Genomic DNA, 12,411 nt, shown 5'->3' with positions numbered 1-12,411 from the left:
ATCATGAATTTCCGGTTATAGTATCAATAAACTCCTACAGTATGAAGCCCTGCTAGCCGGCATCCGCGTATGCAAGGCGGCAGGGGCAAGAAAAATTGACGCTTGCTCTGATTTACAATTGGTCGTTAGCCAGTATCATGGTGACTATGAGGCCACCAATCTGGCTATGGTCAAATATTTGCAGGCGCTCAAAGCTGAAATTGGGACACTTGATGAATTTCACCTAAGTCAAGTGTCTAGGTCTAAGAACCATCAGGCGGATGCTCTATCAAAACTGGAATCATTCGCCTCTTGTGATACGCCTAGGTCAGTCTTCTAGGAAGTAATGGAAAATTGAAGTATCAAAGAGGATCCCATTGGAGTATTAGGCCGAAGCTCAACCTGGATGGATGGCATCCAAGCCTACCTGCTAGACGACACCCTGCCGGACACGTATCCAGAAATGGTCATAATGAAAAAACGTGCGGCCAACTTTGAAATCCGAAATGGAGAACTCTTCAAGAAGGGCTTTTTTAAGCCCCTATTGAAGTGCATTACCACTGAAAGGGGCAAGAAATCATAGAGGACTTACATTCGGGCTACTACGTCTCCCATATAGGCGGAAGGTCTCTAGCAATTAGGGCCAGGCGGCAGAGCTACTTTTGGCCCACGCTTGAAGAAAACGCCATGAAAATGGTGAAGAAGTGTGATAAGTGTCAAAGATTTGGTAAGCTAATCCACCGTCCGGACACTGATCTCACGGTCATTCATAGCCCAGTTCCATTCTCCAAATGGGACATGGATATCCTTGGCCCACACACTCCTGCGCCAGGCGAGCGGCGGTACATTCTACTTGTTGTTGACTTCTTTACCAAATGGGTAGAGGTAAAGGCAGTCAAGAACATCAAGACAAAGGATGTCATCTCTTTCATCTGGAAAAACATCATCACTCGGTTCGGGGTACTCATGCCTATAGTGTTTGACAATGGCCTTTAGTTTAAGACACCTACCCTAAAAAATTGGTTTGAAGATCAAGGGAAACGGCCAAGTTGAAACCTTCAACAAGCTAATCTCAGACGGTAGAAAGAAGAAAATTAAAAGAGTTAGCAGCTTATGGGCAGAAGAGTTAACTCATGTCCTATGGGCCATCAAAACAACAGAAAAAGGGGCAACCGGTGAAACCCCATCTCATGGTGTATATGGTGCAGAGGCCGTCTTGCCTATTGAGCACTATGAACCAACCCTTCGAGTCATGCTATATGATGAAGAGGTAAAATAGGAGGTCATGCTGCTAGCACCGGACTCACTTCCAGAATGAAGGGCAATGCCGTCTTGCATCATGAGATTTACCGTTTGAGAGTGACAAGAGCATACAAAAAAAGAGTACACAGGCGGCCCTTGAAAGTATGGGACTTTGTGTTACGGAAAATGGAGGCAACCGTTAAGGCCAATGAGCAAGGCAAGTTAACGCCCAATTGGGAAGGCCCCTACCGGATCCGTGAAGAAATCAGAGGTGGCACCTACCGCCTGGAAACTCGAGATGGCCGACAGCTGGCCAAAACTTGGAATGTAGATAACTTTATAAAGTACTACTTCTAAGACTTGTAAATTTTTGCAAATGGAAAGCTATTAATGAAAAAGTGTTTTTTGTTTTCAATTTTTTATTATTTATGCTTTAGCTACTTGCATCTCCTAATAGGAAACACCATTAGCGTAATGTGCAGACGGCCAAATCTAAACCAATCATCTGCTCCAACATGAGTTTCACATAAGACGACGCCAATCTGGGTGAATTCGCCGCAGAGAGCATCTTAATGGATAATAAATAACCCAGACGGTTAACCACCTAGGCCCTAGAATCTTTACCGCCTGAATCTTGGACGGCTGTGTACTTAGTTTGGGGCAATCAATACTATGATTGATTGACTAATGAACATGTCATACTCCTTAAAGTATCAAAAGTTCTTAACTAAATCAATCAATGTTTGATACAAACCACACAGTCACCTAGGGCAGAAGGTCAACCAATTTGTTATTTGTCGCATGCAATTAATAAGTTGGCTGAAATTTAAGCATATACAGAGCAAAAAGCAAGAATTGTAGAAATTAAGACAACTTTAACGAAACCAACTCATTCGGCTATTTCATAAAAAGACCCGACCATACGGCCAAGAGAGCAATTGTTGCACCGGATCTGCATCCGAAAAATAAGGAAATTGTTAAATACATCAAACATACTCTGCACGTAGGCCGAAAATAAAAAATGACTGAAGCTAATCTTGTTGAGGTGGGGCAGACGACGCACCCTTTCTTAAGTAGGGGAATGGTAGAGTCGACTACTGCTTCTTCAGTCGGCAGCTCTTGATCTTTTTCCCCTACTCGGGCTTGGTCTTGCTTATCATCTTCAAAAAGCCCTTTTCCGCCCATTCCTCAAATGACTTAGGCTCCGGCTCTCCCTCATCCCTTGCTTCAAGAACAAGATTAGCATATTATTACCTCAGAGCCCATGCGCCATATTTAGCCCCGGGATGTAGCAGATCCCATGCAATCTTCATCCTTTCTTCGTAATCCTTCTCATTCTCTTCTATGAGGCGGTCTTGCTCAACTTTTAGGGTGGCTTTGAAGTTGGCCTGAGATTGAGCCATCTCATTCATCAACCTGTTGACGTCTGCTCGGAGATTGGCGTTCTCCTTGTCGATGTCTTCCAGGGCCTTGAGATCCGCCTGAGAATTCTTGAGGGCGGCCTCGAATTCAGAGGATTTCTTGTTTGCCACATCTAGGGCAGCCATTAAGCACCTAATGTTGTCCGCCTGTATCATTAGCTCAGCTTTAGTCTCAAGATCATTTATTGTATTTTGATATTGGGCAACGCTGGCGCTTTATTGGCCCGTTTTACCTTTTCCTACTTGCAGGCGTATGGCTTTTTCAGCCCATCAACTCTCAGCATCGCCTGTATTATACAAACGGTGTGTTAGAAACACTGCTGGAAACATACTTAATAAATTGAGTGAAGCTACCATACCTGAGACAGCAGGGAGAGGATGTGCTCAACATTGAACGCTTGGATGCCTAGAATGGCCTCCTTCTCCTTCTTGGGGATTGCCCTAAGCATGGCCTTGGAGTACAGCTGCACATGCGGCCACCGAGGGGGATTAATCTACACCATAAGGAAGATTTGGTGAGTGAGCTATGTAAGCGGCACCCATCTGACGACGACTTCCTAATAATCCCTCTGACGTCTTTTGAGAATGGGACTTGACCCGGATGGGCTAACCAAGTTCAACATGAGATTCGAAAGGGTTAGCCATACCTTCGGAAAGAATATGCAAGCTATCGTCGTCTACAACTACTGCAGCACCACTTGCAGCTTTGGGTAGCTCGCTACCCTTCGGCACCGTATTGGCACCCGGATTATTTCCAAGGTCTATCCCAAGACCAAAGCCTTTGAGGCTCAGACTTTTCCCCCCATTGCTCAGACGGCCTCTTCCAAGCGGAAGGTCCGGAGTTGTCTAGGTAGACGTCACTTTCTAGGACTTGGCAAAACTGGTGACTTCATCGTCCCTGCTTCCATTTGAACAGCTTGGTGAAAGATTTGGGGGCTCCCTTGTCTCCACCCTGAAAAACAAAGCAGATATTAACCGTACAGCCGGTTATAACCGACTCGGTGTGTAAATTAACTTCAAAAGTTGGAAGAGATGGGGGCAGGCGGTTTATACCTGGCCCTTGGCTGCCAGTTCATCTCTTTTTGCTTTCGCTTTGACCTTGCGGATTTGAGCTGCAGACCACTTGGGTGTCTTGTCGTCTAGAAACATGTTTCTAGCGGTTTCTGCACAAAAAAAAAAAAAAAAAACCATCTAATAAGTAATAATAACAATAATAATTAAAAGTATAAAAGACAACAAAGACGGCATAAGATGCCGACTGACTATTTTACGTACGTCTATCGAACATGGTGCTCAGACAGCAGGCAGATAAAAATGCCTCATCCCTTTGCCACTCATGTTTGGATACCTAGTTCCTGGTAACACTTATTAGTTCACCGGTTGACAGAGGAGTCTTTGTAAGCTTGAAGAAACCCAGCTCTATTATCTTCTCATAAACCTCATCTGGAATTTGAGGGAACTTGCACTTCTGACCCAGCAGATCCGGGTTTTTATTATAGCAATGGCACTCAAAATTTTCTTACCGTGTGGGGGCAGAAACAAGATAGAATCTATACTTCTTATCAAGGGTCATCAAGTACTCAGGGTAGGTGGTCAGTGTGTACCACGCTCTCCAGCCGCTTAGGCTGCGGCTGAGATAATGCATGTGAGCAAAAGCCTCCCAGCCGAGATGAAGGCCCTACATCTTACAAGCCGCTATGTAGCCCAAAATGTTGACCCATGAGTTTGGGGTCAACTGCCACACGCCTTGGCCATATCCTCGAAGGATAACCTTTATTGCGTCGTAAAGAGGGAAGCAAAGACCAGCCATGAAAGCCACCTCATAGCAGCCAAAATAGTTATTGGCATTGTTCTGGTTGTCTTTCCAAACAATGGTGCCCAAATCAGGCGGCATCCAGATGTCATATCCCTCAAGAGAGCGTTTTAACTTTAAGTCTTTCAAGCCCTTAATCATGCTTGCCCTATCTTTGGCAGAGACATGAATCCGGAAAAGGTCAGCCGCCTCACTACATTTCTTTCTCTCTTCTACCTCGCTATCCTTAAGGGCGAAAGGTAACCCTCAATACTCTCCTCAGCGCTGGACCCAGAGGTGGTCCCTTCTATGTCTCTCTTAAGAAGAGCCTCTTCCTCTTTATTATCATTGCCAGAGACAGAAGCGGCCTCCCCACCGCCTCTATGTTCGAACTCCTCTTCTGCAGAGCCGGAAGCTGAGACGGCTTCCCCGCCGTCTGATTCATCTAAATCCCATCATCACTAAGTGTGCTGGGTGTACCTGAAGGGAAGTCTTCTCCTTGGTTAACCGGTATATTTCCCTCATCAACCGGTGATATCTCATCAGACAACACATCTAAAGTGCCATCCCTTCGTATCCGCCTTCATGCTGTTTGTTTTACTTGAGCCGTTGTGCCCTGCACAAACACAGAAATGGTCGGATTCAGGGATGAACAAGGCAGGCCCATAAACCCAAAGCCGGCACCCCCAGTTCAAGACTCAACCGTACCAGGAGACCGGCTAACTATTGACCTAGGTTGTGTCGTGTGTGCTGATGGTGAATCCATTTATTGAAAGAAATATGCACAAATGGAAAAATATGAAAGAGCTGAGAGGGGGAGAGACAGTACCTTAAGATTTCTCTTGGAAGGGTATCAAGCGTTGACCGGCTGTAACAAGCAGGCAGAAGATCAGGAAACTGTTTGTGGATGATACCGGCGATTGTCAGACTCTCTCTCTCTCTCTCTCTCTCTCTCTCTCTCTCTCTAAAAATCTTTAGACTTTCTCTCTCTATGACTTTTTGGAAACGTCTAAAATAAAGGGGGTAAAAATTGTATTTATATAGGGGTAAATCCGGGGGCACCCTAGTAATTTCCCAAGTTAAAACTGATCCACTAATTACTAAGTGATAACATGTCACAGATGCCCCGTGGCACGCCACGTCACACCTGTGAAGGGCAAATGTTTTGGGTAAAATTACCCGGGACACGTGGCCCTATCTGAAGGTGACATGTGTCACCAAGGAGAGGTCCAAAGTGGACCTATCTCCATCAGACACGTGTCATCCCTAATTATCTGGAAAAAAAGGCGGCCTTCATGGCCAGATCCCGAGAAAGCCGCAATGCGGCGCAGCCCATCAGTCTTAGGTTTTCGTGACCTAGGACAAGGGCGCAAACCCTAATGACGCTATAAATAGGGAGATGCCCCCAACACGTTCTATCATTACATCATTCGTTACTCTCAAAAACAGAGAAACACCTAATCTCAGAATCCGAGAAGATATTTACTCTTCCACATCCTTTTACTCCGGATCTTTACTGACTTGATTGTCGGAGGCGGAACTCCGACCAACCGAAGCTTCCGTTATTTTGCAAGTATAGACGGCTCAGATCCAGACTTAGTAACTTAACTCTCCCAAGGGACCAAAAAAACCCCGAAACACTTACCTCTGCCATCGCCATTGACATCAGCAAATGTCAGGAACTTCACCTACGCTTCTGGTTCCCAAAGAACACCCAAAGATGGAGACTTTTCGCACTTTTTCACCTTCAAGAGTACATGCAAGTATAGTAAAGCATTTAATTTGCAGAAAAAACAAAACTTAGGGTTTTACTTTAATAATTTTAGGGGTAGTTGCAAATTTGACAGAAAATTAAAGAAGAAAGAGGGAGAAGATTGATGATGGTTCAACAATTTATTGAAAAATTGAATGAGGGAAGTGATAGGTAAAGTATAATAGAATATTGAGAGGGTTAAGTCGAGAGAAAGGAAGTAAAAAAAAGGAGGGAAGTTAGTTATGTGGGGCCCTCAAACGAATAATCCACCGGAATAATGAAAAAGGTGAGAATTTGAATACTTTATAAATTTAAGGGGTGGTAAAAAAAAATAAATAAATAAATAAAAATTAACGATTAGTAATTTCAAAACAGGTCTATTATTTGAATGTAATTTCCAAATTTTCCTTTTTTTCTTATTAATATAGTATGGTATAAGTAAATAAGAGAAAGATAATGAAAAAGGATCATCATTGATGTTTGAAAAAGAAAAGAAAGATGATGAGAAAGAGGATTGAGATAGTGGCTAGTAATGTAGAGAAAGAAAGTATTATGTGTTAATTAGAGGAAAGGAGAGAGAAAATGGGAAAGGATACTAGTCTTCTTCCTTACTCTGGTGGGAAAAGAAGGCCATTAAATTGCACAAAGCCATAAACATCTTGTAATTTCAGTGTCATGTACAATGTAACTTGGAAGATGTAGAAAAGATTTTGATTTGTAGTGATTGTTATGGTGTTACCCGGATAGAGTTTTTCGTCGTCGCCGGCCCCCCCACCCCCCCGCGGGAATAATTGAGAAGCTATGTTTGTGAAATAATGAATCATGGATCTTCCAGCCCAAAACTGGCCTGTTAAGAAATTAGACTAAAAATCTAAACCTATATAATCATTCATTTTGGTTTAACTAGTAATAGTAATTCAACGAAAAAAACAACTGCTCAAGTAGGCAAGTGATCTTTTTACTTCATATTTTTTACTTTGGAACTGTAATTTGTTAGTATATAGTACTGTCGTTCATTATATAGTATAAACCATGCAGTATGCAGTCCCTTCTATAGAGGTGGGTCCAAACAGGGATTAGATGGGCGTGGATAGCCAAGTGTGTGTGTGTCAGTGTTGGTGGGGGTGGGGGGGGGGGGGGGGGAATGGAATAGTTTCAGGTTTGTGCCCGCCAAAATGAGGATGGGAATGGAGACCCATAGCAACTTTGCAAGTATGGGGAAATCAACCCCTCCCCCTCCCCAATCCCCAATCCCCATAGACATCAACAGTCCCACAAATGGCTCTATGCTTCTTCATTACATACTGCGTCCATGACATTATATTGTGTCCAAGTATTAATTGCAGGATATTAAGGCCATATGACTGAGTCATTGCCAATTCGCTCCTTTAAGCTATTCCAGATTTTCCAGGGTACCACATACTTCAAAAAGAGAAACCCAACTCACTGAAAACTGAGGTTAACTGAGAAACCAAAGAAAAATGACAAGACTTCTGAATAACCTATATATGAACCATGCGCCAATCAAACAAGTGCTTTGCTTCATCACATATAAGATATTCTCAAAGTTTTACCAGTACAACAGCTGAAAGTAAACAAACAGCCTCTGAAAATTCCTCAAATTTCAAGACCATGCTTCAGGAAGCACTAATGACTAACTAAACACCAAAAAACACAAAAAGAAGAGAACACAAACTTATCAGGTGGTCAGTTCCATTATAGCAGAAACAATATCACCATCAGCAGCCTTGAGTGCCTTGACTGCCTTGCCCCTTGGGACTCCAGCCTGTGTCATCACCAACTCAATGTCCTTAGGTTCCACTCCGGACTCATCAACATCCTCATCATCCTGAGCCATTGCAGAGGATTCAGGCTTGGATATGACATTGCTCAAGTCCGGGGCCTTGAACTGCTCTGCTGCCTGGGTTTGAAGTTGTGAGCTCAGATCTTCAATCTTCGCCTCACCAAAGATAACATAAGTATCTGATGTTGGGCTCTTGAAAACATCAGGCTTTGAGATGACAAACAAAATCTGATTCAACAAACAGATACTCACTTATTAGAAAAAAGACTTCAATACAATTATAAATGGATACATCAGGGGAAAGAGACTAACGTTCTTGCTCTTCTTCACAGTGACTCTGCTAACACCAGTAATAGGCTTCATCCCCAACTTCAACATAGCTTTTCTACTCTTCTTTTCACTTCTGCTCTGCTTTGACCTACCACTAGCATCAAGTGCCCCTGTAAACAATTACAGTACACAATCAAATTATCAAGAACACTAGCAAAGAGATGTTAGAAAGGATAAGTAGAAAAAGGGGAATGAACCTATAATCAAAGGAAACAGAAAGAGAGTCTACCAAATCCATCACACTCGTGCAAATACAGCTTGCATACAATTATATTTACATGCAACAGTTTAAAGGGAACATCATGCTAGCAACTTACAGGATTAATCTGCAGTATGCGAAATTAAAAGTAGCATAAACAAGAGAGGATTTTTCACAAGATATAATTTACATTTCTGTATCACACTGCTACAAACAACATGGAAAGACATCACACATTTACATTTCTGTATCACACAACATGAAAAGACATCACACATTTACTTTTGTATCACACTCTACTCAGCAAGCTACAAATTCACTTTCAAAAGCATCTGCCATCAGTTACATCATACATAATCAATGAACTAAAGGAGCTACCAGACCATTCTTGAAAGGCCTATAAGATGCTACTATTGAACTTGAGCTGAAGAAACTCAGACTTTACCTTCTACTTCATCATCATCATCCTTGTCATCATCGTCATCCTCATCATCATCGTCCTCGTCATCCTCAACAACAGGTTCATCATGCTACAGAAACAAAAGCACGCCATACATCAATAATGAACAATGACTTATCCAGGTATAAACGAATAGCATTCTTTGGTAAAAAAAAAATTTAGATATCAATTAACTTTCACAAATGAATAAAAATAACAAGTAACCAAAACATGTGTACAAAAATAAATAAAAGCCAAATATTACCTAAGCACTTCCAAATCCAATAACATTCTTTAAACTCTTAATATCCCATTGTCATAATATACATTATATATATACCTACAACTTTCGAGTTTCTAGTAAGGATAACTGAAGACCATCATTTTAAACTCTTTCACATCCATTCATTGAAGTTGCAACACAAGTAAAATAAATAGACACTTCACACATGGTTGAAACTTTCGGCTTTTTATTTAAACTCATGACAGATAACAATTACCCAAACACACCAATACTGAATAACTTCCAAAATCCAATGCCTCTCTTCCAGAGGTTAAGAATAGATAAAATGACACTACACATGAAAACTAAAACAATAAACCATATTTTTCCCCAAAACTATCAAATTCAAAAAAAAAAAAAAAAAAAAAAAAAAAAAAAAAAAAAAAAAAAAAAAAAAAAACCACTATTCGAAATTAATTGTCAGATAGAATAATTTGAAGTCCGAAAACTAAATCCGGCAGGACATCCTGAATGAAATACTAAAACCAAATGAAATGATGATGATTTTTTTTTTTTATTATTTCTTCTTTCAAACTATATTTTAATTTAGCACAATATTGCATCTTTCAACCTTGAAACAACCATCAATCCAAATCATGAAAGACAAAAATGAGATCCAACTAAAACAACACTAATTACAAAAATAAAGCAAACAACATAAACCCACAAAAATTAAACAAATTCTATCCAATAAAGGATCAAATCCCAAACAATTAACAAACATATAGTCCTAATTTAAAGACAATAGCAAATTAAACCCAGAAATGAATTAAAATTTATGAATCGGATTCAAAAACAAATACACAGATATAAATAGAGATGCAAGATAGGGGAAAAAGGAATATACATCGATTTTCTGTTGTTCGAGATGAGCAGCGAGAAGCTCTTCTTGAGTTTGAGCAGTCATGGCGGTCGAAGAACGGTGAAAGGAGGAGAGAGAGTGAGAGAAAGGGGAAACGCAAAAACCCTAAAACCCCGAAAAAATGAAATGAAAGATAGAGTCCACAGAGAGGCAGATGGTCATTTCTACAATTTTATACTCGTGGGCTCGTGGCTCGGCTAGGCTAGGCTAACTATGTCATTTACATTTTTGACACTCCACTTTTTTTTTTCTTTTTTTCTTTTTTTTTTTATTTTTTTTTTTTTAACTTCAATTTCATAAGTCATGCACAGTGGGTTAGGTTATGTTTTCTTGGTCCTAATAATGTTGGAGATGTTTGGGATGGCTGGAAAATTAGTCTCACCCGACACAAGCCTGCCACGACATTGGAGGTGCATTAGTGGGCTATTTGTTATGTATTCACATTATTTACAAAATTTGGCATGAGTTTAATACAATCACAACGGGTCGGTTTGCTTAATTTTTACTCACATACAAAAAAATTATATATACTACATATCATTAACGAAGTTTATGGTAATCGGGCATATATTAGCTCTGTTTATCAAAGATCGACATAGGTCCAACATGATACGACTTTTTATTCCGTGACAAAGCACGATGTAAGAGTTGTCAAAGCAGGGTTAGCCGTTGTCGAATCACTCGCCTACAATGCTTTCTTGTTGGGTTATCTTGCTCAATCATTAGGCTACACTACACGGTGACACTAATTGTTCCAGGTCTCCCGATTTGGGCTTGCCCAACCCTACATATACACAACTCTAAATAAGGTGATATTTTGACTGGCTTGTCACATGTGTTTAAATAAATTCCTAACAAGTGTGGAAATACTTTCCTCACTCTCCTGTTAGGTTCTCTCGCTCAATCATTAGGCTGGTGACCCCGGTTGTTCCGAGTCTCTCAGTTTGGGATTGCACAACCTGATGTGGATCCTAACCCCTTGTTTAGTAAAGTTTTTAGAATTCTCACAATCTTGAAAGAAAGATTCGATCTTTAACACTTTCTTGAAGAATTATTGATTATTGATGCGCAAAGTGTGATGAAACGAACCGATATTTCAATAGAATTCGACTTCCTCCTAGAACGAACTCTTTGAATCGTTAAATCCCTTAGACCTTCTCCTGGAACTAAGTTATTCAACCTCTTAATCTCCAACTCACCTCCTGAATTGATTATTAAGCAAGTACGTAAGAAAACTCACGCAAGAAGTAAAGCAATTAAGCAAAACCCTAAGTTTTTATTAATCTAAAAATTGTGTGTCTAAAACCCACGAAATTCCCTCTATTTATAGAGGTTAATCAGCCCCTAAGAGTCCTAAGATGATTAGGATAAGCCCCTAATCCTAGCCTCCAAGCAACCTAACTAACCTTGCCTTGCAAGCAAACTAACTAACTTAAGGACTCTTAATAAACATTAAAAACATAAAATAAACTAAGCCAAACCAAGTAAAACAAATCCAAGTGGATCCCAAAACCTTGGGGCAAAACCTAAATAAGCAACTAAAGATATGAAGAGGCTTGATGTTTCGCATCACAACCTAACATAACTCTAAATAAGGTGATTATTTGATAGGCTTGTCGCATGTGTGTAAATAAATTCCTAATAATTGTGGAAAAACTTTTGTTTGCAAGAAATTGCTTCGTATGTATTGATTGATAAATTTTTTAAAATCTAATACAAACTAGCTTGCTTTTCTAAAAAAAAAAAAAAAATAAAATAAATTCCTAACAACTCTAACAAATGCAAATAGGGAAGTAGGGTTGAGGATTAAGATTCATAGGGGAAAAAAAGTTATTCTAACTTTGGGATGAGTAATGAATGATTAAACTAATCTATAATCTATAATATTATTAAAACTCAAAGGGACAGCATGTTATTGACACGTGTCACCTTCTCTCATCATGACTTGGCGCCACATAAGTAATGACATGGCAAGCCTCATAAAACCTTTCATATAAACTATATTATTATATATTGTGTCTATTCAAGCACTTTAAGGGCCTGTTCTCTTCAACTTAATTTCAGTTCAACTTCAATCAATTCAGTTCAGTTTAGCTCCTAATTTTCTTCTCTCATAAACAATTCATTTTAGCTCTATTCAATTCAGTTCAGTTCGGTTCAGCTCCTAATTTTCTTCTCCCATAAACAATTCATTTTAGCTCTATTTAGTTCAGTTCAGCTCCAATCAGTTTAATTCGGTTCAGTTTAGTTCAGCTCAATTCAATAAATCAGAATAGGTCCTAATAATAAATACCTTACTATTTAGCA

At 40.1% G+C, this 12,411-nt stretch overlaps 1 protein-coding gene across 1 annotated transcript; it reads right to left on the bottom strand.

Moving 5' to 3' along the window:
- Window positions 1-7,709: 7,709 nt before the first annotated feature.
- Window positions 7,710-10,259, bottom strand: LOC145574669 (nascent polypeptide-associated complex subunit alpha-like protein 1). Its single transcript, XM_081632506.1, has 4 exons — window positions 10,090-10,259; window positions 8,966-9,050; window positions 8,304-8,431; window positions 7,710-8,219 (listed from the first exon to the last, which is right to left on the bottom strand). The coding sequence occupies exons 1-4, from the start codon at window positions 10,147-10,149 to the stop codon at window positions 7,887-7,889; spliced, it is 606 nt and encodes a 201-aa protein (XP_081488632.1). The 5' UTR covers window positions 10,150-10,259; the 3' UTR covers window positions 7,710-7,886.
- Window positions 10,260-12,411: the final 2,152 nt, after the last annotated feature.

This window comes from Chenopodium album, chromosome 13, assembly GCF_948465745.1.
Source record: "Chenopodium album chromosome 13, dcCheAlbu1.1, whole genome shotgun sequence".
Lineage (NCBI taxonomy): Eukaryota > Viridiplantae > Streptophyta > Magnoliopsida > Caryophyllales > Amaranthaceae > Chenopodium > Chenopodium album.
Note: the sequence above shows the minus strand (reverse complement) of the source record. Positions and strands in the feature narration are given on the sequence as shown.